The 24352-nt window shown below is 42.5% G+C and overlaps 1 protein-coding gene and 4 long non-coding RNA genes across 9 annotated transcripts; 4 read left to right on the top strand and 1 right to left on the bottom strand.

Annotated features, from left to right (window-relative positions):
- Positions 1-3634: 3634 nt before the first annotated feature.
- On the top strand, positions 3635-5650 carry LOC146760691 (intestinal mucin-like protein). Its single transcript, XM_085550044.1, has 3 exons — positions 3635-3968; positions 4846-5029; positions 5461-5650. Exons 1-3 carry the CDS (start codon positions 3762-3764, stop codon positions 5544-5546), a joined length of 477 nt encoding a protein of 158 aa, XP_085406170.1. The 5' UTR covers positions 3635-3761; the 3' UTR covers positions 5547-5650.
- Positions 5651-8146: 2496 nt separating this feature from the next.
- LOC107314573 (uncharacterized) lies at positions 8147-13821 on the top strand. The gene is made up of 7 exons (XR_014947047.1): positions 8147-8246; positions 8572-8627; positions 8723-8815; positions 9196-9324; positions 9947-10076; positions 11885-12013; positions 12929-13821. It is a non-coding gene; the product is annotated as an uncharacterized LOC107314573 (long non-coding RNA).
- Positions 13822-16089: 2268 nt separating this feature from the next.
- On the top strand, positions 16090-17215 carry LOC146760690 (uncharacterized). Of its 3 annotated transcripts, none has more exons than XR_014947041.1 (4): positions 16090-16177; positions 16291-16344; positions 16725-16772; positions 16880-17215. It is a non-coding gene; the product is annotated as an uncharacterized LOC146760690 (long non-coding RNA). The 3 variants fall into 3 exon arrangements; XR_014947042.1 differs by having other exon boundaries at positions 16857-17215; XR_014947040.1 differs by having other exon boundaries at positions 16725-17215.
- Positions 17216-17235: 20 nt separating this feature from the next.
- Positions 17236-21360, top strand: LOC146760689 (uncharacterized). Of its 2 annotated transcripts, none has more exons than XR_014947043.1 (5): positions 17236-17324; positions 17476-17560; positions 17639-17768; positions 19043-19108; positions 20898-21360. It is a non-coding gene; the product is annotated as an uncharacterized LOC146760689 (long non-coding RNA). The 2 variants fall into 2 exon arrangements; XR_014947044.1 differs by having other exon boundaries at positions 19043-20070.
- LOC146760688 (uncharacterized) lies at positions 18852-23934 on the bottom strand. Of its 2 annotated transcripts, none has more exons than XR_014947046.1 (3): positions 23734-23934; positions 19921-20056; positions 18852-19082 (listed from the first exon to the last, which is right to left on the bottom strand). It is a non-coding gene; the product is annotated as an uncharacterized LOC146760688 (long non-coding RNA). The 2 variants fall into 2 exon arrangements; XR_014947045.1 differs by having other exon boundaries at positions 18852-19079; positions 23734-23924.
- Between the last annotated feature and the right edge of the window lie 418 nt (positions 23935-24352).

Raw genomic sequence — 24352 nt, 5'->3', positions numbered from 1 at the left:
GTTTCACATGCAACAGTAAATCAAGCAGTGATTCCGTCTCCTGAGAAAACACAATGGAACAAAAAGATACAGTTTCAGAAAACGAAATCACAGAAGTATCCACAAAGTGCAGGTTTACAAACCAGCACTTGGAGGGCTGCAGACAGATTTATTCTGTCCTGTAGGTGCAGAACTCTTTCTTCTAGCGCACTGGATGATACAACGGGAAAAGATCTGTAATGGCAAGCATGTGTTTAGATTCTTAAAAGTAAATAGCATTGTACGTACTCATAAAGCATTAAACCACTCTGAGGGTGTGACTGTCAGAGGGTGAGTCTTACATGTGAACTTTTAGCAAATTTTCCCTTCGATGCTGGGGACATTTTCCATCTTCTATTCTTCTTTCCCTTCTGGTGTTTTTTAATGCTTCCATGAATTTCAGATGAAGTCTGCTTAAGTGGTGGACATTTGTAACGTGCATGGGGACAAATGGGGAGTAGCACGATCATTAATCACAAAGCATAAGCCCTGGGCATGGAGTCAAAGTGCGCTGTCTGCCAAACAGGCTTCCACAGATTACTTGATAATGATATTAAGATTGATTTCATAGCGCTGCTCTTGTAAGTGATGTGAGCTGACCTACTTTTAAAGGGGGTTAATTTGCAATTTCACTGTAGCAGATAGAGATGTTGGTTTTGTAATGCAGTTTACTAAAAGGATTCAGAAAATGCACAACCTTAGCCCTCTTTGGGAAAGAAAGTATCATCTGTTTATATTGTCAATCCTGTTTTCTGCAGAGGGAAATAACTGGGGGGGAGATGATGTTTTCAGCCATTATTATTGTTACTGAAGCATTGCCTGAAGAACAGGAAGGGTGGAAAGACCCATTGCACTATGCTACATTACATGCTGTAGGACAGTGCCTGATGCAACCTACTCGCCTAAATGAAAAGCTGGAGGAGAAATGATGCGCCCTTTCGAAATGAGGCACAGAGGCAGGGAGGGAGGGGTGGTCCTCACAGTGATTTCTGCTCTGCAGCCCAACTTGTAGGTGGAAGCCTGGCAGCCGTTCAGAGCAGTACGAGCACGGTGACCTCAGATGGGGCTCCCTGTCCCCCAGCAAGCAGCCTCTGAAATCCAGGCTGGGTCTAAGAGGCTTTTGGAAGAAGCTTTTGGGGGTTAATTCAAGGAAAAAGGAATTAATTTTAATGAATTTTCCAGGAAACAATGTAGCACAAGAATAAGCAGTCTGTTTTAACTAGAGATATGTTCTGTGCTGTCATCTCTTTTTTTGTTGTTGATTTCTTGTTACTTTAGCTAAAAATAGGAAACAAAGATCACTGCTGTGGGACAGAAATGGCTGAGTTGTCCTAAGTCTGAGAAGGGAGTCTGGTTTTGGATCCTGTAGAAATGAGGGGCTCTGAAACGTGCATCTAGGAGCAAGCAGGACTTCAAGAAAGCAAATGACGGCTTGTGCATGCACTTAAGCACATCGTGTATTGGCAGAAGATGGGCATGCAAAGCTCCAGGTACACTTACCTGCTGCCTTAGAACAACTGCTAGGCCACAGCTGGTTGCAGTACTGAAAGGGACAAGCTGGTCTTGCCCACCTGCCCTGTTACACCCGAACTGTAAACCTCAAAGGGAAATGGAGCATTTGGAAGGAACGTTACCACAGCTGGTAGCTGTTTGTCAGGTCTGTATGCTCACAAAAAGAGTAAACAAGCTCACAAAAATGTGTCACTGCTTCATGATGCACATTGCGCTCTTTGTGCATTCTAATTGCAGATGGAACAGTCGTACCTTAATTAGAAGAGCAACGCCTGCTGTAGGTGGGAGTTAGTTTGGTAAACGTTACTTGTAATAGGATGCCTTTTTCACATCCCCAGTGACAGGTGACATTTTGATTTTTAGTTTAATTGGCAAAAGCAAAAATTAAAAATGGTGTAGCATCTCCTTTATTTTGAGAAAGGATGCAGATTGTTCTGCTTCCTTAGGGCATTTTTTTTTTTCCCACTGCATAAGAACAGCCAGATTGCTGCTTTATTGACCTGTCAAACTGCTTTAATTGTAGAATGTATCACAGGGTGAAAAGGGAGAAAAAGATGCTTTTGAAAAGCTCACAGAAAATTAGATGAAATGTTTTATATCTTTAAACTGCAGTGAAAACGTTCCTTAATCTGTATTTCTGTTCAGGTTAAAGCAGTTGGTGGCGTTGGGCATGTAGGCTCTGCTATTCAGCAGGCTTTGGTTATTTTGTATTTTTTTTTAAAGATAAACCATCTTTGTTGGCTTCTAGTGCCATCTGGTGGACTGTAAGTTTATTTCTCTGAGTATGTGAGGTTTGCCGAAAGATTGCAATCCTGTATGCGCATCCACATGCAAATTTTTCAGAATTGCTCTCTGATTTACACTGATTTACGCACCCATCCAACGGTATTTATGGTTGTTTCTGTCATTTCAGGTAGGTAGAAATTAGAGTTTAATGCAAGTTAAACATAAGTAAAGCAGAAGTAGACTGTATGACGAAAGTCTGTAGCTTCCCTTATGGCACAATCCCATATCTAGGTACTCTTTGCTCCAAAACAGTTCTTGTCACTACACCTGCGGTTGCTGACACTGAGGGGAAAGCTTCCACCCACCCCGACAAGTGGTCTACTAATAGTAACAGATACTTGAATCTTCATACATTAGGTTGCTCAGTAAAATCTACTTGTGTGCTCTGGATAGGTCAAGTCCTGCTTCCCTTCTAGCCAGGGGTTATTTTCTCATGGCCTTCCTGTTTACTCACTGAAGTGTTACACAGCTACTGTATATCTGCACATACTTCATACATTAGGGAGAATCCACCGTTCTGCTGACTCCTTCACTTCCAACTCTCTACAAGTTGCTTTCTCTTTCTCACTGAAGATTTGGTTTTCAGGAGGAGGCTTTTTCTCGGGCACCTGTGATAGTTTCATTAACTTTTCTGACTGTAAAGCAGCCTCCCTTGCTTTTTCATCTGCTGTTTGGTTTCCCTATGCTTCTAGGGAATCTCCTTTTTAATATTCCTTTATATGGACTACAGCAATCCTCAAAACCTGTCTGATTCATTCTTCGTGTGCCAGTTCCTTTCCTCTACTGTTTATCAAACCTCTCCCTTCCCAAATTTTTCCAAATGTATGTACCACTCCACATGCATATCTCAAATCTCTATATATACTCCCTTGTTTCCCCTGCAACAGCCTTAGAGGTTGACGTAGGGCAAACAGTTCACAGGTTTGAGCCAACCAAATACTAGGCAACTTTGCATTTTTGCTACTTTCCCTTCTGCTCCTTCTATAACTGCATGAACATTGCACTGCTTTCCCTTTCACACTTTAGATGATCCATCTATAAACAGAATTTCTCCTTCATTCAAGGGTGCATCCTGTAAATCCAACTTTATTTTTGTTTGAAAATTTATTAAGTCTAGGCAGTTCTGTTCCACATCGATGGTGTTTTAACTTTCCTTAATTAAGAAGGAAGCAGGATTTGTGATTGAGCTTATAATTATAGTCAGATTATCTTTTTCAGTCAATACTGTTTCATACTTGGTCATTTTTGGTAAGTTCTAGAAAAGTGCTCGTTCACTGACAGATATACTTTAAATATTTAAATTCTTAGAGTACATGAATCCCACACCTACAGGTTGTGTTTGCAGTCCGATTGGGTTATGGATGTTACTGTAAGTAGCTAACCCGGCTTTATGTTTTTTGCAGGTTACTGCACTGGCTGGGGAGACCCACATTATATGACTTTTGATGGACTATACTACAGCTATTAAGGGAATTGCACGTACGTTCTTGTGGAAGAGATTGAAAAAAACAGTTGACAGCTTTGGTGTCTTCATTGATAGCTACCACTGTGATGCACGGGATGTCTTTTCTTGTCCACGAGCACTTACTGTGAGACAGGAGATTCATGAAGTGCGTGTTGTAACGGTGAAACCAAATACCATGGAAGTAGAGGTACTGGAGAAATTTGCCTCTGAATTCTTGAAAGAAATATTAATAAATGGTCATCTTCATAACTGTAGTCACAGCACTTGGAGAATATTGAAAATTGAATGTGTATTTTAGATTTTAAACCATTTTGGATTATTAACTTGTACTGCCCTGAAGGGATGCTTTTCTGAATCTGAATACTGGGAAAAGTTTCAATAATTCTTTCTTATTATAGATTTTTGCATTATGTTCTCTCTGAGTGAGTGTGGATGAATTGCTAAGAGTTAAAGTTATAAAATAAATTAATTTAAAATTTGTATTAGAAAGGAAAAGATTAGATTTTGATTGGGAAGATACAGTGTAAACTGCAATTAAAGAACTGCACTTAAGCATTTTGGAAAACAACCATTACTACCTTTGATTAGTGTTATTTCTTAAATTTTTCAGACACTCTTAGATGTGTTACTGATAAATATTGTTCACGACTTTGGGGATTCAAATTCGAATGCAAAGTGCTTGTTTTTAGACTTGACTTATCCATTTTTCATTGAACAGTACTGTGTAGGAATAGTACAAATAAGGTTGATGTAAATGCATCATATAAGAAGTTTAATAGTATCCTGGACTGCATTAGGCATTATTTAATGCCCTAGTCACTCTAGTAAATTAGTACAGTGTTGAAACTCCCAAGTATATTCTGATTTATTAATGGCTGACAGGACTTTCTGGCCTGGAGAAGGCAAGTTTGGCTTATCACATTATCACATTTTGAAAAACAGGAACATTTCTTATAAACTGAAGTCTTTTCAATTTTATCCCCGATGCAAAGTAATGAATAGTCGATTGTTTTTTAAAGTCAAATTACATGTTTGTCTCTTTTTTGTTTTCTTTTATTTACCAGGTGACTGTAAAGAAACAGGCTGTGGCTTTGCCTTATAAGAAATTTGGCTTAAGGATCTATGAGTTGGGCATAAATTGTGTAGTGGAAATTCCTGAACTTAAAATGAATGTGACCTTCAATGGCTTGTCATTTTCTATCAGAATGCCCTACACCTTGTTTGGAAACAACCCTCAAGGACAGTGTGGTAAGGCTTATTCTTATGTATTTTTGTGCTTTCAGAAAACTCTGAACATTAAACTGTGAAACCATGGCAGATCATTGGCAAGTTGTTGATCCCTCCAAACCACAGTGTTCTCCAGGCCTAGTTCCTACAAAAGCACCTAGTGTAACAACAGGTCAGCCTTGCAAAGCATCTTCCCTTAGTGAACTTCTTTGGGGAAGGTAGGCATGCATTCCTCTGGTGTTTATAAGCAGTATTGGCAGATGAGAGGAGAATATTTTAAAATTCACTGGAAGGTTACAATCTAGTCAAATGCTCTTTGTGGAAGTCTGTCAGTAATAATCCTTTTTCACATCTCCTAAAGTGTCACTTTTGTCACAATATAATATGCTTAGCACACTGGAGAAATTACATGTATTTCACTAACTAATAATGATGTATGTTTCTGTTTTTAGTGTGTTTGAGAAGTGTCACGATGTTGTTAAGCCTGGTTAGTGCTATACAGCTTGTGTTTTTGATAGCTGTGTACTTCCGGACTTAGACCTGGAATGCTCAAGTCTGCAGATCTACGCAGCTGTCTGTGCCGATCAAAATGTCTCCGCTGATCAAAATGTCTGCATTGACTGGAGAAGTCATACCAGTGGTGTTTGCTGTAAGTGTCTGGTCATTATTGTGAACTGTTATGGAATTGTTCTTGTATTTCAGCTGTTCCAGTTTAAACCACAGGAAGCCAGTGCGAGCAGCAGCGGTAGCTGCTGAAGCTTGCGAGGTGCCTGTGGGGCACAGGAGGAGCTTTCTGAGCCTCTGTGCTCCTCAGGCTGTGCATGCAGAGGGGCTGGCTGGCACACAGCAGGTCTAAGGAGAGGGCTAAGAGTGTGGGAATGTTGGCTTTCCCAGCTGTCAGTTCGCAGGAATCTGCATAGAACCAGCTCCGACCGACGAGGCTTTCCAATAGTATCTTTTGGGATGTCTGTCTTCTTACTGAAGTGTTACGCAAGTAGGAAATGCATAGGCAGTGGAGCTGATGTCACATGCCTTGGGGAGAATACAGGGCCAGTGCCTAGATGGAATTAGGAAAGCTAAGGGATAGTTAGAGCTGAATTTATCAAGGAATGAGGAAAAAGATAAGATGGGCTTCTAAGGTCAGAAAAGTCTCACTTTTTTCTGGTAATCACCCTTGTTGCATTTCTCTAGTCCTTGAACCTCAAGGCAGGGACTGGGGTATCAAAGTCATTCCTATTGTGATAGACAAGCAGGCTTGAGACCATCTGATGAAAATGTATCCCAGAGGGAACTGACTGATGTAGCTGCTAAACCACACTCCCTCAGATTTGAAAAGTCACTGTAGTTAGGTAACGGAACAGTGCTAATCAGTGGTATAGATAGTGGGATTGAATGCACCCTCTGTAAGTTTGCAGGTAATACCAAACTGAGCGGTACAGCTGATGTGCCAGAGGGAAGGGATGCCATCCAGATGGACCCTAACTCGCTTGAGCTGCGGGCCCGTGAAATTCATTGAGGCCAAGTGCAGCATCCCATATCTGGGTCACAACAAAATCTCCAGCATCAGCACAGACTAGGTGATGGAGTGCTATACCTGGAATACTGCATCCAGTCCTGGAGTGCCTTTTATGTGAAAGACATGAGCATGGTAGAGTGCATCCCGAGGAAGGCTGCATAAACGATTGGAGGGTTAGAGCACCTCTTTTTTGTGGAGAGTCTGAGAGAACTGGGGTTGTTCAGCCAGGAGAAGAAGGCAGTGGGTAGATCTTATTGCAGCATTTTAATAAATGAAGAGAGTGACTAAGAAAGATGGGGGAAGACTTTTAACCGAGACCTGTAGTAACAGGACAAGGAACAATAACTTTGTAGAGCTAGATGTAACTGTGAGCAAGTCACCGAAGAGTTTATCAGATTCTTTGATAGCCCTTATCACTGTGAAACCCTGGAAGACCAGACTGTGAGACAAAGAGCAAGCGGTGTCTGTTTGCTTTTAAGGGTGGACAGGAGGTTCCATTGATATGCATTGTTAATCCTGTTACCCTTAACAAACCTTTCATCCTTTATCACTGTTGTTTGGGAGAGGCTGGGACCAATTAACTGATTAGAGGAACTGTTAGAGGTACAGGGATGTCTTGTCTGTAAGTGAATGGTATATAAGATGTATGTTAAACACAGTAAAGACACACGATTTTGGTGCTACAAGAAACTAAGAGAGCTCTCTAACTCGACTGTGCACCGACAAATTTTAAACTGAAAGAGGGGAGCTGTAGAGTGTGTTTAATGAAGAAATGCTTAATGATTAGTATGGCAATATAGTGGATCAGGCTACCCAGAAAAGTAGCGGTTGCACTATTGTTGAAAGTGTTCGAAGCTGGGTTTAACGGGATGACTCGATCTAGTGAAAAATGTGCCTGCCCACGTCAGGGAATTGGACTGCATAATCTTAAAGGGTCCCTCCTTCCCAAACCATTCTATGTTAATGTCATAGTGATAGGATATATTTCTTTCTGAGCTATTAAGATGTCAATAAATCAGACCAAAAAAATATTGTATTCAAGTTACTTTCAGGTGTATTTTTAACAACAGAAGTAATAAATGAGTCTGCAAAAAATATACATCTGTTTACAGTATCAGAAAGACCTGTATTAGATGTGTGTCTCTTTTTCACACAGTCAGCTATGTATTTTGCAGGTATTGGCAGATGACTCATTAATTTAGTGTAATCAGAAGAGAATGGAAGGGTAGGAGTACATTTCTCTTGAAGAAGTTGTACAAAAAAGACATACATTTTGAAAAAAAAAAAAAATAACTGAGATATAGTTTCCTGGCTTTATTTCCTTAAATATCAACAGTGGTGTTACGTGGCAAAATCGCACGAGTCTGATATCTACTTAGCCCCTTTGCTACGTGTGCTATGCAGTATTTCAATAAAGAAATGTGAAGTTTAGTTCAGTATTATTTACCTTCATAAACAGCTAGACAAATATATATTTCCAGTGATGCTCACGGTGGTTTCCTATTCCATTGTTTGGTTTTGAGGTTTTTGGGGAATTCAAAAATGTCTCTCATGTTGTATCTCATTAATTTGTAAGCCTTTGTTTCTGTAAATTTATAGCCTAATTCCTGAGACTTCAATGATAAGTGTCATGATCGCTCCTGCACTAGTGAAGTTAACACCAGCACTCAACTGAATGTCATCTCCTGTCAACATATTCCATGCAACACATATTTTGAACCAGTAAGTGACTAATGGTAAACTAATAAAACTAGCAATCAAACATAATACCCGTGTCCATAAAAGATGCTACGGTCAGTGAGTTGCATATGTTATGTATTGGGGGCAGAAAGCGAGAATCCAGCTACAGCGTGGACACCAACTGTCCTCGAGTGATCTATTTTGTGTAGTTTGATAGTATAACCAACAGTTCAGCTCAGAAGGTGTAGTTAAGAAATGTCTGTTGTAATGCGTGTAATGTCTGTTTTTTGGCGTGCTTACCAAGTGTTTAGTTTTTTCCATTTGTAGCCTGTTTTGTTGGGTTTTTTTTCTTCTTTTTTTTGAGTAGTCTAACCCAAGAAAGCATCATTCCAGAGTATGCTTCGAGGCATAATCTGTTAACAGGTTAGTGTGTTTTCACTTATATTTCCAATTTTCACTTATATTCCACAATTGTATTGGTGCTGTCATTTTTATCTAATTTTAATATCTTTGGATAGGAACGGCAACACATAGAAGGTGAATGTTGTGGTAAATGCACGCAGACTAAGTGTATTATACATACATCCCACAGTTCCAGTCTCATATTGAATGTAAGTATGCTCTACATGTTACCTCTTGAAATTTTGTCTGTTAATTAGTTTTTGTGTACTGAATAATGTTAGAAACACCTGCACGTGAAACAATGTTGTTGCCACTATTTAGCTTTCCCTAGGGCAAATCCATGGGCGTCGATGACTTTGTATTGTTAGTGTGCTTTAAGTGCTCCAGGTGTTTTTTTATTTAGGGGAAATCTCACAAGATTCTCTCTGCTGGTGGCATAATGCAATGTACACAAAATTCTGTATTCAAAATTGCTCTTAACCTAAAAATAATTGACTGGGAAACAATATGGAAATCATTTTCAGAAGTGAGAAACATTTGTCTGAGTTTCCTTCACTTCTTCCTATCGCATTTTGTATTTTACTTGCAGCCTGGAGACTTCATAAGCGATCCTTACAACAACTGCACCATTTATGGCTGTACGCGTCCCGAGTACCAGCTTATCTCTTCCACATCTGAAATTATGTGTCCTGCGTTCAAAGAGGAGAACTGCAAATCTGTAAGTAGAGATGGAAAATATTCCCTGTAGGTAATGCATAAATTGGTTTTGTTTATGTCAATCACCTGATAGAACAATATCTCATTGACTATGACAATTGTCTCCAAAGTTTCCCTGTCCCACTGGTGTAGATTTCTGCTTCACCTATGTGCAGACCTACGGAGCATATTAAATAAGATATTTAACGGAGAGTTTATGATTCTTCTGTCATTTCTGTCTCGTTAGCCAGAAAACTGGTCAGAATTCAGATGAAAGTACTTTCTGATTACTTCGTGAGAGGTTTTTGTGTTCTTTTAGGGAACAGTTACATTCTTACCTAACGGCTGATGCAGAACTTGTAAGTATGTTGCTGTACCTGAAATAACAGTACAGAAAGCTTCTTAAATCAGACCATTCAGAGTATTCTCGCAGAGGCAGATATGTTTGTATTTAAATAGATGCACCCGTGCTTATGTTTGTTACTGTAAGCATTCAGTGCCCAGTCTGACTGGGAGGGTTTAAACTGAAGCAGGAAGACCTCTCGAGACAATTCGTTCAGTGCAGCAGCAAAGCCTAGTGCACTGAACTTCAGGGACAAAATGGAGCTATTTCACTGAAAGTATTTTCTGTTCTTTCCCTTCAGGCATACCTCTGGATAGCCCCGCACCATCCTCTGTCCGTGAGAGAAGAGACTTCATTGTCTATAAGAACTGGCGTTCTCTGGAGAGAATCATCCTGACCGTATGTGAAGGAACGTGTGGAACTTTCTCACCGTAAGTAAACTGACCAGATGCTGAGATTTGAATTCTGCCACTGACCTTGTGTATGTAAAAGGAACAAAAGAATGTTAGACTGCAGAGTAGCGGAAGACTTAAAACTGCCAGCTCCCAAACTCACAGGCACAAAATCATTACATCTCCAACTTGGCAATTGATTCAATTTAACACAAAGCAGAAAATGGTACCGGATCACACTGGAAATAAGATAGATATGGCAAGTTCTATCTGTGTTAAGAGACAAGTTGTCTTTCATTTGTGTCAGATTGTCTTGGATACAAGTAACTGCAAGAGAATATGAATTATTTCCTGTAACGTGAAAGAGACTGGAGAGCAACAGATCTTGATGTTCGTAAGCTGACGAGCTTCCTCTCAAGATTTAGCATATAAAATTATACATTGACGTATAAAATGAAATAGACATGCATCTTTTATAGAAAGTTTCAAACATGCACAATATTTAGAAAGTAAAGAAGTGAGATAGCAAATGCCTTAGGAGTAATGTCAGTGGAGTGATTTCATCGTGTTACATCGTGAAAATCTACAAGTGGCTAATGTGACATGTGATATTGAGCTATTAAAGCACATTAGAATATTATATTTCTAAATCCCCAAACTGTCACTCGGTGCCTGTTGCCGCAAATACCGTTGGGCACCTTACATGATAGAAGACTGGCCTTTACTCAGAGATTGTACCCCAGTTAACAAGAGGAAATACATATCTGCGTTTCCAAAGTAAATGTCAAAGTTTACATGGCCACTCTCTTTGCTGTGCACATCTTGCAGACACTTCTTTCTTGAAAATAATTTATCTCTGTCAGGAAAGGAAATAATGTCACTCCCTCTTCCTGGCATGCAGTAGAGAAGGAATTTGTAGGGGGTGGTGACATTGTGTAATATTGCTTTTGCACAGATAAGTGAGATGGCTTCACGTTATATTGCTGCAGTACTGTAAGCAGAGTCATTATCTTGCCATGAAGATACGGGGCTATTTAGTTTGAGCGAGTCATGTAACTGTACTAACGTCTGTTACAAATTTGCCGGGGCAGAAACTGAAAGCATCATAGCTGCTGTAGTACATTCAGTGCACCTCACTAATGCACCCAGGTAATACACCAGGTCTTCTCACCTTAGCATCTCATAGATGTGAGCCGAGCCTCAGGCTGGCCGTTTGCTTTTATTTCCTCCTGCTATTGCTGTGAACAGTTAATGACGCTGTCTCACCTGGTGGCTGATTTATGTGATATTTCTCCTCTGGTAGCTCTCGAGCTCTGTATCTGCTCTGTTTCATCTTTTCTTTCCTTGAAAATTTATGTTGCGTTTGGCTTCTCTTGTGCTAATTCACAATTTTTAGGCTTCCGCTTAAAAGGCAGTTGCCATGGGGAGGTTTTGCTGTTATCCATTAACCTCTAATACGGAGATTATTTTCCTCTTTCAAACTATTTGCTTTTCTTCCATTTGTTATCAAAAGAAGCTGAAATAGTGTAAAACTGTTTTACTTTTCTTTATATTTAATTCCACCTATATTACCAGATATATGCTGTGGTGTATCTTACCATTTCTGTTCATACCTCTCTATTTATTCTGCCACCAGCTTGTGCTTCTTTCCACATAGGTGACCAGAAAAGGGATTTTGTGGAGGCTTGTAGCGAGCGAGCTGGGTAGATGGGAAATAAACATCTCAACACTATCAGATCGATTCGGGTATCCCAGCCCTTTTACCAAGGACTGCATTACTATTGCATTATTCTGTGTGTGCTGTCTTATTATGTTATGATTTATTTATTCTTACTATTGTTTTTCAGGTTGGAAAGAGTTATAAAGCACCATATGACAACTGTACTCAGTACACACACACTGAATCAGAGGGACAGTTCTCCTGGACTAGTACAGTTAAGGTCTGCCTGCTATTCGAGGAATCAAATTGTGTCCCAGTAAGTATTTCAGAACTTAAAAAAAAAAAGCCTCCTGAAATGAGTTCTGCCTTTGCTCTGTGAGCTTTCTTTACCCTTTCTACACTTCTTCTTGACCTTTTTGAGTCGATCATCCTATTTGAAGAAAATATGCTTTTCCTACTCTCAATGGACCATCCAGGGAAGCATAACAAAAGTATCTGTGAGCAGAGCACACGCTTCTTGTGAAGTAAAGCACTAAACAATTTGAAAGAGATGAGTAGCGGGGCAATGACAAAGCAGGATTTTTCAACAATTAGGAAACATTAGAGTTATAAAATGAAAGTGAACAAATGATAAGTTATCACGGAGCCTCAGGGGAACTGATGAACATTGTCTTGTGCTATGTGTTGTGCCATTAAGCAAAGAAATAGTAGTTAAATGTGCAATAAGGATCATTCATGACATGCCTTTTAGACTATTTTTCTCCCTCCCCTCTTCACTTTCTGGCTTGCAAATGTTTTAACATCTGTAAGTAGTAATGAAGATACAGCTGTTTTGCACGTACAGCAGAGTCACCAATTGTTTTATAATGTAGCTTTTGTAGGTTGCCAGTCACACTATCGATTATACAAAAAGAGATTTGATTCCTTTAAATGATTTTGTAAAATTTCACCTGATTTTAAAGTTTACTATCCCCTTTACTACCTGCCATTGTCAGAGGTAACATAGCACTTCCGTCAGAAGGATGGTCTGTTTACTTAATGTATGAATAATGAATGTTAAGTTGTAATAATAAAGCAATAGAAAAAAATATTAAAAAATGTTAAAGATAGAATCTGAAGTTAGCCATTGCTATATAGATCCCTTTTTTTTTTTTTCTTTTTTTTTTGTATCACAACATTTCATCATTAATTGTCTGCCCTACTTTAAATATTTATTTGAATTTTTCTACAGATTCCTGAAGGTGGCTTGAAGAACTGTGTATCCCAAATATCTCATCTTAGAAGCCAGTTACTCTGATACCTACCGGATATCTTTAGACTTCAGGTTATAAAGTGCAAAAGAGAATGAGAAACAGGAGATCTGGCAGGTGACTACGCCTACGTCAGGTAGCGGACTAATGCCTGGAAATAAAGCGCAGGAAATCACTGCCGACAGTGACTGGAGTTTCTCACTGTGTCGTCAAACGTGTGAGAAATGGCACAGGCTGGCAAAGAGACAAGGGGCTATCTCATCTGGGCTGGACGTCTGTGGTCTGCTCACTGCCACCCAGAAGCGCACTGCTGTGCTGCGCAGCAGTTCTACAGCACTCCGGTGACTTTCATGTGAAGAGCAAACTATATATTTAATGTGTTAATTATGTTGCCTACTGAATTTACAGATATGTGTATTGTGAAATAATATTGTGTATATATATATATACATACATATATATATATATGGTCAGGTTTTAATTCTAACTGTAATATATGGTGCTTTTGTATTGTACTGACAACTTCAAGTACTGATGTGTAAAGAGCAAGATGCCTTGTCAATGTTGCCCCATGTTGCCTTCCTTGCAATTGGATCCTTTACACTGAATTGTCATCATTTCTTTGTGTGTGTTTTTTTTTGTGTGTTTTGTTTTGTGTTGGTTTTTCATGAGTCTGTTCTTTTTTAATGTAGTTTTTGTGTGTGTGTGTGTATGTTTTATATTTACTGAAGTAAAGGTTGTTTTTGTGTAAACATTTAAACTTTTCAAAGGAATAAAATAAAAGCTAATTTTGTTTTCCAAGTTCTCTGTGTTAAAACATACAGTAGCAAGTAATTGGTTTTGTTAAATAAATCAATGAGTTGTTAAATGCGAACGCGTGGCTGTTTTAACGGGGAGGGGAGAAAGCCCTGCTGAAAGCGTATCTGAAATCCCAGTCGCTGAGAGCAGCCGGTGTTTGCAAACCGTGTTGCGTCAGGATGAAGTTTGGGTAGTACTGAATCAGCACTAGTCTGGTTTTAGAGTGTTTTTTTTTAGTTCCATCTTTTCATCAGCTGTCACGTACCTTATGAGGCTGCATGTTTGGGAGAATTGAGATGACGTTGTGAAAAGGCCTGCCGACGGCCACGGGTCGCTTCTTCCATTCCTCATCGCCTCTGCTCTTTCGTTCTCTGGACCGGAGTCAGAAGTGACAAATGATCATCTGGCTTGTGAATGGCAGAAATGAAAGCGGCTGCCAACCGTTTTCATCAGGCTGGGCTGTGTCTTCCTCTACATAGTCATTATTTAAAAGTCAGATCATTTTTTAAAGAGGGGCTCGGGATGGGTAAATTTTATGGAGTGCCGAAGAACCTGTCGTGCCGCAGATGATTTTTCTGGGATATTGTTTCGATAGACAGGGTTGAATCTCGAGTCCCGAGGGTGAACCTCTTTCCGAAAGCGGAGATCGGACGAATTTCCGAGGGGCCGGCTCGGGTTTATTCGAGGATAAATGCGGCAGGGGAGGGGCCGGGGATGCGGGGGGCAGCGGGCGGAAGCGGGACGGAATTAGCGAAGTACGGCGGTGCGGGGAGGCAGCGCTCCGCCAGGGAAGGCGGCGACATCGTCAGTTTCTGGGTGAAATACACGCACGCCCTGCGTGGCGGCCGTGGACCAAAGATGACGTGTTCCTCCCGCCGGGATATTCACTTGTTACGCACGAGTAGCATCGTCCATCCCACTCACTTCAGGCTGTAGCGGTTTCCAGCTTAATTGTTTCGTAAGCACAGATTTAGAGAACGGCAAACCTTACGGTATCGTTTAAGCTTCACGCAGATGTAATTGATATTTTACTACAATATGGCCCAAACTGTCTTTCCTGAGCTCCGAGTAAGAATTAAACTACACAGCAGCTGTGGAAGAACACTCTATCAGCACATCTGTTATGTGAGGGAGCAGTCATCTCAGTATTTCACGTGCCTCACCATAGCGTTCGTTTGGCTACCGCATAACACTTGATCCAAGCATTCCTAAAGTAGTGGGCGGAAACAAATTAAAAAGACGAGGTAGTGAGAGAGAAACTTTGCCGGAGCGAGAGAGCGCGGCCCCGGCCAGGGAGGTTGTGGATGCCCCGTCCTTGGAGGTGTTCAAGACCAGGTTGGACGGGGCCCTGGGCAACCTGATCTAGTAAAGGTGTATGTTCGGTGGCCCTGCCAGGCAGGGGGTTGGAAATACGTGATCCTTGAGGTCCCTTCCAACCCGGGTCATTCCGTGATTCTGTGATTCTGTGAGCGGCCGCAGCCGCCCGGGCCGCTCCGTGCCGGCTCAGCGGTACGCCTGCGCCCACTTCGTCCACCTCCGCCGAGCACCCCCGTTCGCTCAGGTCGTTCGTTTAAAGCTGTGACAGAGCGCTCTGACGGCACTGCTTTATACAATATATTAACTCACAAGTCCACTCTGAAACGTAGCCGAGCAGACGGCCGGTTTGATCTAAGTAACAGGTAGTTCGGCAATAGCTTTGCAACGTATGGCGCGCCCTCAGCGGGATCCGACGTAAAATATACGTGTGTCAGCGTGCAATAAAAACATTCACAGTTTTACCATCGTAAGAACTGAAAATGAGCGGAGTCCAACTTTCAGGAGTTTAAATTAAGAACGAAATGTCACGGAAAGTGAATTTGTTGACAGAAGTCTGTACAGAGTCCATGTGTCTTTAACTGGAGATAACTGACATGTCACCACAAGCATTGCAGTTGGTGTTTGTGACACACGAGCCTAATCCCAAACGACACCGTAGGGAACAGCTCGCAAAGCTGCGCTTCAGATTTTACTTGACAGGAATTTTCTCCAGCACATCACCGACCCACCGGGGAATCCGTCACATCCCCGCTCCCATGTTTCCACTGCTGCCTTCAGCCACATTTTCTGTGTCAGATACCAAGTATTTACTGTTTCAACAAATCTTTGTTTATTTTCTTTTTTCTTTTACTTTTTCAAGTGCAATTCGGATCCTTAGATCAGATCTGTTGTCCACGTGTCGAGCTGTCAATTCCCCCGGCCGGCGCTAACGAGGTAAGTACCGCCAGGTGCCGCGGGGCCGCGGCCGCCCGGGCTCAGCTGCGCCTCGTTGGCGGCCGGGGGCGGGTTCCGGCCCGAACGCCTCTTAAGCTCCTCCCGAGGCCGTAGGGAGCCATCAGACGGCTCCGGGATCTCATAGAGTGCGGACGTCGGCGTGGGCTCCGCTCCTTCGTCAGGTTTGGGCTCTGCTGGGGCTGCGGAGCACCGCGATGGGCTGCTTTTGAAACGGGTCCTTGGGATTGGGATTTTTCTTGTAACGTTCTCTTTGTGTTGTGCCGTTTTGTTTCAGGTTGCGGTGGGACGTTTCCCGGTGAAGATGAACCCGATCCGGTGAGCCGTTCAGGTAGGAACGGGACCGCGGACGCGACGAGCTCCGGGGAGCCGTTCGGGGCCGTCCGGCCGCAGCGGGAGCCCGCCGGGCTCTCCCCGCGCTCCGTCCGGGGTCGGCGCGAAGCTCCCCCGGCTTCTCGGAGCCGGGTTAACGTCGTGGCCCGGCGGCCGCCACGTTTTCGGAGCGGGCCGCCGCTCCGTTCTCCGAGTCGTAGCGGGGTCCCGGGGCGCTTTCAGCCTCCTCCGGCCTTTTTATCGAGGGCTTCGGGTTCTCTCGATGTCATCGGTAGGAGCGAGCGAGACGGGGTCGTATTCTTCCAGCCTCGGGGCGGCTGGGAAGGTGAGGGTGCAGCAACGCAAAGCGCTGCTGAAACAAGTTTTCTTCTCTTTCAGGCCGAGCATCTCGTCAGCCCGAAGCGGCGAGCGTTCAGAAGCCGCTAGGTAAGCTCTTTATTTTGGGGTCTCTTGTCAGGCCGCCTTTCGGCCTTTTTAGTTTCACCCCCTGCCCTTTATTTGTAACTTGAGGAGCGCGATCTCTTTCCCATCAGGGAGACGCGGCGGCACGGCTCGCACGACCGGACCGCCGTTGAGGACCACTGTGCTCTTTTCCGGAACTCTTTAAGCTCTGCCTAAGGATGAAGGAAGAAGTAGGGGAGCCCCGGGGCGCCTCACCCCAGTCGAGGCGCTGCCGGAGCTCGTATTCCCGGTCTAGGAAGGGCTCGCGGGCGATGCGGTGAAGTTTGGGATTAGACCGGGAAGACACAAGGCAGTAAGTATCTTCTATTGGAGCACCACATCCAAAGGGCTTCTAAACAGATCCCAGGGCGTGGAGTCAACCACCTCCCTGGGGAGCCTATTCCAGCGTTGAACTGTCCTTTGGGTAAAGTAGCGTTTTTTGTCTTCCAGCGTAAAGGTACCTCGTGGCAAGAGGAGGTCTTTATTTGTCATCTCGTCACCGGTGAGAAGAGACTAGTCAGTAGCCCTGCCCTCACGGTAAGCACCTCGGAGATAGCAGAAGAGAGAAGTATCCCCTTAGCGTCTTTTTCCCTGGATCGTAATGGGCTAAGCCTAGGCGTGCCGAGGAAGCCGGCAGAAGCGAGTATGGAAGAGCTTCGCGTTCCGTCGTTTGCTGTCTTTGTTCCAGGCCAGGCGGGCGAGGACGGAAGCACAGCGCGAGTGAGAGCGGCCTTCAGGGAGGGCGAGAAGGACAGGCGGCGTGACAGCAGCCGGTAGGCGTCCCCTTCCTTTGGCGGCACGGTGTCGGGACGGCACGTTCCGGATGTCATGTTTTGCTGCTTTTATTACAGGCTGAGCGCTGCAGCGGAGCATTCGGCAGCGAGGACGAGCGAGCCCCGCGGCCCGGCTGTGGCAGCATCCCCTCAGCAGCAGTTTGAGGAGCAGAGTCGGCACGGTCTGGATGCGTCTGCGTGGAGTCAGGTGTGTGTCTTTGAGTAGTTCGGGGTGTGTTGCCTTTGGCTGTCAGGGGATGATGTGGTTTGGTTTTTTTTGTTTTTTTTTTTTTGAGCGTGATGGTTTGGTTTTAAGTTGGTTTTATTTAAGTTTGTGTAGTTGGTTTCTGTAGTTGGTTTTTTAGTAATTTGTTGGTTTTTCGTAGTTGGTTTGTTAAAGCTCTTTTTTTGTGTTTTTTCTTAGTTTTTTAGTAAGTTGTTGGTTTTTGTAGTTTTTCAGTAGTTGGTTTTTTAGTAATGTGTTGGTTTTTCTTAGCAATTGGTTTTCTGTAGTAGGTTTTTTTTAGTAAGTTTGTTTTCTAGTTTTGCTTTTCTCAATTGAGTTCTTGGTGTTTTGTAGTTGGTTTTTTTCTTGGTGTTTTGTAGTTGGTTTTTTTCTTGGTGTTTTGTAGTTGGTTTTTTTCTTGGTGTTTTGTAGTTGGTTTTTTTCTTGGTGTTTTGTAGTTGGTTTTTTTCTTGGTGTTTTGTAGTTGGTTTTTTTCTTGGTGTTTTGTAGTTGGTTTTTTTCTTGGTGTTTTGTAGTTGGTTTTTTTCTTGGTGTTTTGTAGTTGGTTTTTTTCTTGGTGTTTTGTAGTTGGTTTTTTTCTTGGTGTTTTGTAGTTGGTTTTTTTCGTGGTTTTTCTTAGTAAGTTGTGGGTTTTGTAGTTTTTTTTTAGTAACTTGGTTTTTCTTAGGTTTTTGTAGTTTTTCTTGGTTTTTTTTGTGACTTTCTCTGTAGTTTGTTTTTTATAAAGTTGTTTAAGTTTTTCTTGTTTTTTTTTCCTGGGGGAGAACACAACTTGGGCTGAGTCTAGACTCAGCCTGAGTTGTGTTCTCCCCCTTGTAATGGTGCTGGAGGCCGGATTTTGCACTATCTCTAAAGAGATATATTTTTTTTTTTGGCGGGAGGGTGGGCATGTCAGTTGCATTTTTTTTGGGGCCCCGCTTGGGGGCCCCTCCCCCCGGGGCCCCTCCCCTTGCCCCCTTGGGGCCCCTCCCTCAGCCCTCCCCTGCCCCTCTGGGGCCCCTCCCTTGCCCTCCCCTGTCCCTTTAGCCCCTCCCTCGGCCCTCCCCTGCCCCCTTTGAGACTCCCTCCGCCCCCCTGAGTGTGGTGGGAGGCTAAGTCCCCCTGTCCCCCTTGGGGCTCCTCCTGAGTGGGGCTGTGATGGGGTGGCCCATCCATGGTGAAGGGGTCTTCTGTGGGACTTGGAGTGGCTCCTGGGTGGTGATGACTCCTTGGTGGTGGTGGTCTTGGTCCTGCAGGAATGAGCTGGAGAGAGGAGAAGCTGGGTTCTGTATCCTGCTGAAGAAGACTATTACAAGTATCAGGTAAGATCTCTTTGGAATGGCTCTGGCCTTATACATTAGGGGGTACAGGGAATTTCCTGGTTACTAAGGTTTGGGGAAGTGGCTGGAGGTGAGCTAGACTGAGCTGCTTGCCACATATGTTGGTCCTGTGTGTGTGCTATGGGTGGTTTTCACTATCAACACTCTAAGTAGGCTGAGTGATTATGAAGGAGGGAAGCTGCTATTATGTTCTCTAGGGCTTTATTGTCATTTCTTCTTGGCAAGAAAAAATATAACCAAATGGGGAAATAAATAGAAATGCTGGTGAAAGCTGATGAGAGCTCTCTGAGGCCAAATGATTTATATATTAAAAATTTAAACTATCTCTTTGGGCAGAGTTTTACTTGGTATGTAAGAGTGTGCCCCCTGTACAATGTGCTGAATTGCTAGATGGGGGACTTAAAAAGATCTGGATTTAAATAATGAAAAGCTAGCTCTCCCTCAATAGCTTGTCTCCTGCTTCATCTTCTTACTAGAGCAAAACTGTGAAGGACACCTTCAGGATAAAATTCTATTCTTATTTCAATGTGTACCTCTAAAATACTGATAACTAAGCTGATTTCTGTGGTTTGAAAAGTTAGTGATAATTCCCTTTTGCAGAATTATTGGCTCCTGAAGGCTTTTTGGTGGGATTATTTCTGATGCGAGCGCTACTGTTCTGTGTTGCCTGTGGGATCTGAGATGCCTGAGACTATCTGCCCTGTAGTGGAAGGGCTAGGCTTAGCTCACTTGAGGGTTTGTGGTGGAGTGGATACCTGTCTGTCTCTAACTTAAAACAGTAATTCCTTGCATACCTCACAAAGATGTGGATGTGCGGTCTCTTTCTGTGCGTTGGCCTCGCTTGTTTGCCGCTGAAGGTTTTCATCTTGGGGAATGTGAAGAGGAAGAGGGATGATCCCTGAAGCAATTGGCTCTTTGGCACTGCATGCTCTGTAAAAGACAAAGTGAGACTGAAATCATTAACAAATATTTTTACAAGTTACCTATGGCATAGATACTGTGCATCAGACTTGCTTTGTGCAGTGTAATGGCTGACTGTGTTGCCAGTGTTTGTGTTGTTGTAGCTGTATTTCCAGATAGAATTGTTTCTTGAGCTCAGTATGGCTCAGTGGCTGCCTTGTTTTACAATAAATAAAGAAAAAAAAAAACCAAACTTGTTTTATTCTTTTGTTTTAAAAAAGAGCTCACTGAGAACAATCTCTGCTTTCTCACTAGGTAAACTGAGCTAGTGCTTCAATGCGTGACCCTTTAAGTCCAACATTGAAGTTAGTGCCTGTGAACCTTTGTCACATGCTGAGACTTAACTTCAACTATACAAACTTAACTATAGAAATGCATCATGCTCTGCATTGTGTGCTTTAACAAAAGTAATAGAACTGCACTGTGGTTCTGCCATACATGAATATACTACACACAAGCATTTCTATCTCTATGAGAGTATGTAATTATTAATTGGTTTCACTTGCAATTAGTTAAGGATCTATTGCTGCTGCCACTAAAGTGAAACTTGTGGGTAATTCAAGGGAGAAATTTAAGGAAGCAGCATCATATGTAACTCAAACACGAGTGACTAAACTGCAGCACAGTTTTGATGAGTTACAGGGTAATTTTACTCACTAATTCCTTATTATGGTGGTAGGCAATTGTGGTGTTGCTCTCTGATATAAACAGAATGGGGTGTTATTTTAAATAGGGATGTCTAAAATGTATATTACTGAGAGAAACTTTATGGATAAGCAAATCCACTAATTAAATGTCTTTCTGTTTATAGAAATCCAACCTGGTTGGAATGGACATGCGACTCCTACTTCTATGTGAGATTGCCCTGACTTCAACTGTTCAAGAAGAGAGCTGCATCCAAGCGCTTTGTGAAGTGTGTCGGCCCTGGGCTGTGACTGCTGCCTCGAGGAAGCCTGTTCTGATATCTCAGCCTTCCTTAGAGTGAGCTTTTTCTTCATTTCCAACCTGTACCTCCTTTGACCTAAGAAACAAAAGCTGCCTGGGAAAAGAAGGAAACCCCACCTTGCAAATGCTCCCTTTCAGCTAAGTTGAATGGAAGGAGTTTGAGCCCTTCTTTGGATGCTGCCTCAGAGCATTATTGTTGTCTTTTAATTATGTTCTGTTAATATAACAGCCATTTATTGACTTAATGTATTAGACAGCTGAGGTTAATGGATGTATTGTTGTATTGTTCTAATAGTGGAAGGGAATAAAACCTGTTGAATTACCCTGAACTTGAAGAGTTTTACACTGTGTATCATTTCACTGATCACATTTTCTACATACTAACAATATTATTATGCATAATGGCTGAACAACAACTTTGGGTTGCAGCTATACAAGCCTAAAACTGCCAAAAAAAAAACCAAACACACACACAAAAAAAACCACTGAAACACCACCTTTCACACTCCTCTGGGGGGTCATAATATGTTTCTTGAGTGCCCGCATTCATAGAAACCGGTCCTTGCACTGTCTTCCCTTCCAAACAGAGCTACCTGCTCTCCCTACCCAGTCACTTTAACTAGAGGCCCAGACTGTACAATTGTATCCCTCAGCCAGCAAAGACAAAAAGGGACTTCCTTTCTCTTTTTTAATTTTATGATAAATTGGAAACAAAAGCCCTCATCCCTTAGTGCACGGGAGCTAAGCAAGAACAAATGGCATTAGACAGTGAGAAGCTTTAAAAATCTAACCTAACTTTTGTCCTATAATTGTATATGTGGAGTAATAAACCTTCATCAGACAGCGAGAAAAAAAATCTTTTCCACTATCTATGCTCACCTGTGGTAATTACATCCACACTAATCTCCCTTCCACACCAATCTAGGTTACTGAGCAGAGAAGTAAAGCCTTTACCCCCATACCCATGCAATTAATGTCAAACTAAGGGGATTTTTTTTTCTTTAAAATTAGAAGAAGAAGAAAAAAAAAAACCAAAAACAAACAAACAAAAAAACATTACAAGGGCAACAGGAGGTCTTAAACTACTTTACCTGCATTAGGCTTCCTCTGCACTTTGTAGGTTCTTAAGGACTCAATGCACAAAAAAAAAAAAAAAAAAAAAAAAAAAAAGCCAGCAGAAGAAGGAGAAAAAAAGTAAGGGAAGAGCAATGCTTTAGAATTCATCTTTGTAACTGCACCGATCTGCTGCAGAGAACATGATCCTAGAAGAAGAATGCTCATCTGTCTCCAAAGATTATATAGGTTCACACAATAACTCTGCAGAGGAGGAATCTCCCAAAAGAGATCCTTCCTCGGTGGGGGTCAGCCTTTCAATGAGGCTTAAGAGAAGTGGAGCTGAATCCAGCTCCACTCTTCACCTGCGCTCCCGAGCCTGACCCGATCTCTTCTTCCAGGTGCTCTCTGGCTGGTTTGGGCCCTGACTGCAGTTCCCTTACAGTCATGGAAATGTTACTGCTTACAGTATAAGCTATTTAGACTGAGACACACTGTCTTTTTAAATTTTATTAGATGTGCCCCACACTTTCCAGGTCACCAGTCTCAAGACTTCTCAAAATAGCACCATCAGTCACAGTGTGTTGTTTTATGTTTAGTCACACTAAAGCAATATGTTAGCCTCTGTCAAGTCATTTTGAAGGTGTATGTAATTTATTTTGTTCCTAGCTGAGGCATTAAAAAAAAACCTCTTCACAAATCTTCATTCAACAAGTCTTACTTTGGTTTTCTTGTCTTTTTTCTTTTTATTTTTTTTGGCTTATTTTGTATGTGTGTGTGTTTTGTTCTGGCTCTTTCCCACCCCCCACCCCCCCTTTTTTTTTTCTTTTTTTTTAATAATAAACTATTGTGGTTTTTATAAGATGTTGAAATTGTCTTGTTTGCAGACATCAGACAGAACTACTTCCCTGAGGGAAGATAAATTGCTCATCCTTCTTGAACACTACAATAAAGCAACAATAGTAATGTACAGTTGGAAATAGTACAAGAATGGTGGAAAAAAAATAGCCAGAGATTATAGATTATAAACAACTCACCAATTCAGAGGCCTTCGGTCTAGATGGAAAATGTTGAAGCTCGTCACAAAAACACCACGAAGGAGCCATCTCCAAAAGAGATGCTGCCTTAGTGGTGGTCAGCCCTTAAATGAAATCTAGGACAGGTGGAGTCGAGCTGAATTGCCTCCACCCACGTTCCCACAGCTGACCCGACAATTGCCTCGGGTGCTTAATCAAAGGTTCGGGCTGTGAATACCAGTTTCCTATGCACTTCTCAATAAGTTTCCCCTGACATGAAATCCCATAAACTTGTCTAGCTTTGCAAAAACACACAAGAATGGGTCAAACAAATTCTTAGATAGAAAACCTATTTCACCAGTTGGTACTGCCTCTCCTAACAAAAAAAGTTGAGGGAACCGGGTTAATTTATTTCAGAGGGAAAAAGGCCTCATTGCAGGCTTCTAGCACTTGCGAGGAGATTATAAACATGAGAGGGACTTGCCTTTATGTGGTCTGTGTGTGTGTAATGCTACGTGATACAAAGCACAGCAGTAAGAGCGGCACAACAAATTCCTGGGCTGCAACAAACGAGAGCGAGCCCAAACGCGGGAGCTGCCACAGATGCAGAAACAAAGAAAAAAAGCCGCTTACCTTCGCAAAACCTCTACAGAACCACGATCTCAAGTAAGATGCTCTCACCTCCACCGCCGACCCTAAAATGAGCTCTGCGAGGCGGTGGATCCTCGCTCCACCCCTTCCAGTCACTAACCTGTATTGCGTACACCTGAGCTGCCCTGGGTTGGCCCTGCCTTCCCACCAGGTGTTCGATCACGGCTTCCAGCTGAGCCAATTTTTTTTTTCTTTTTTTTTCTTCCTTTTTTTTTTTTTTTTCTTTTCTTTTTCATTTCTTTTTCTTTTTTCTTTTTTTTTTTAAAAAAAACAATCACCGTGTATGACTGCACACACACTGTAAGCCCTTCCTAAGTTAAGAGCGGAGCACTGACGTGGTGTCACGGAGTTCTCTTTACAGCTCGCTCCGTGACAGAGGGAACAAACGCAGGGAAACAAGGAACAAAGGCACCTCCCTTCTCGAACTGCGCGGTGCGGCGCGGCAAGGGAATGATTTGAGAACGAACGGCAGTTTAATAAACCCAATATCACTAAACAATAACGAGAGAGTTTCAACAAGGAGACAACCGAGTCCCAATCTCACCGGCGGGATGTCGGAGGGGGAAAGTTCCGACCGCGCCGACTCCTCGCAGCGAACTGG

Source organism: Coturnix japonica, chromosome 5, assembly GCF_054131305.1.
Source record: "Coturnix japonica strain WE chromosome 5, WE-NBRP24, whole genome shotgun sequence".
In the NCBI taxonomy this organism is placed as follows: domain Eukaryota; kingdom Metazoa; phylum Chordata; class Aves; order Galliformes; family Phasianidae; genus Coturnix; species Coturnix japonica.
This window is presented reverse-complemented; position numbering and strand designations above follow the sequence as displayed.

Coding starts and splice junctions, on each gene's coding strand:
- LOC146760691 (XM_085550044.1), top strand. CDS start 3,762: ATGGACTATACTACAGCTATTAAGGGAATTGCACGTACGTTCTTGTGG. Junction 3,969..4,845: donor CAAATACCATGGAAGTAGAG/GTACTGGAGAAA, acceptor TTTATTTACCAG/GTGACTGTAAAGAAACAGGC. Junction 5,030..5,460: donor CAACCCTCAAGGACAGTGTG/GTAAGGCTTATT, acceptor TTCTGTTTTTAG/TGTGTTTGAGAAGTGTCACG.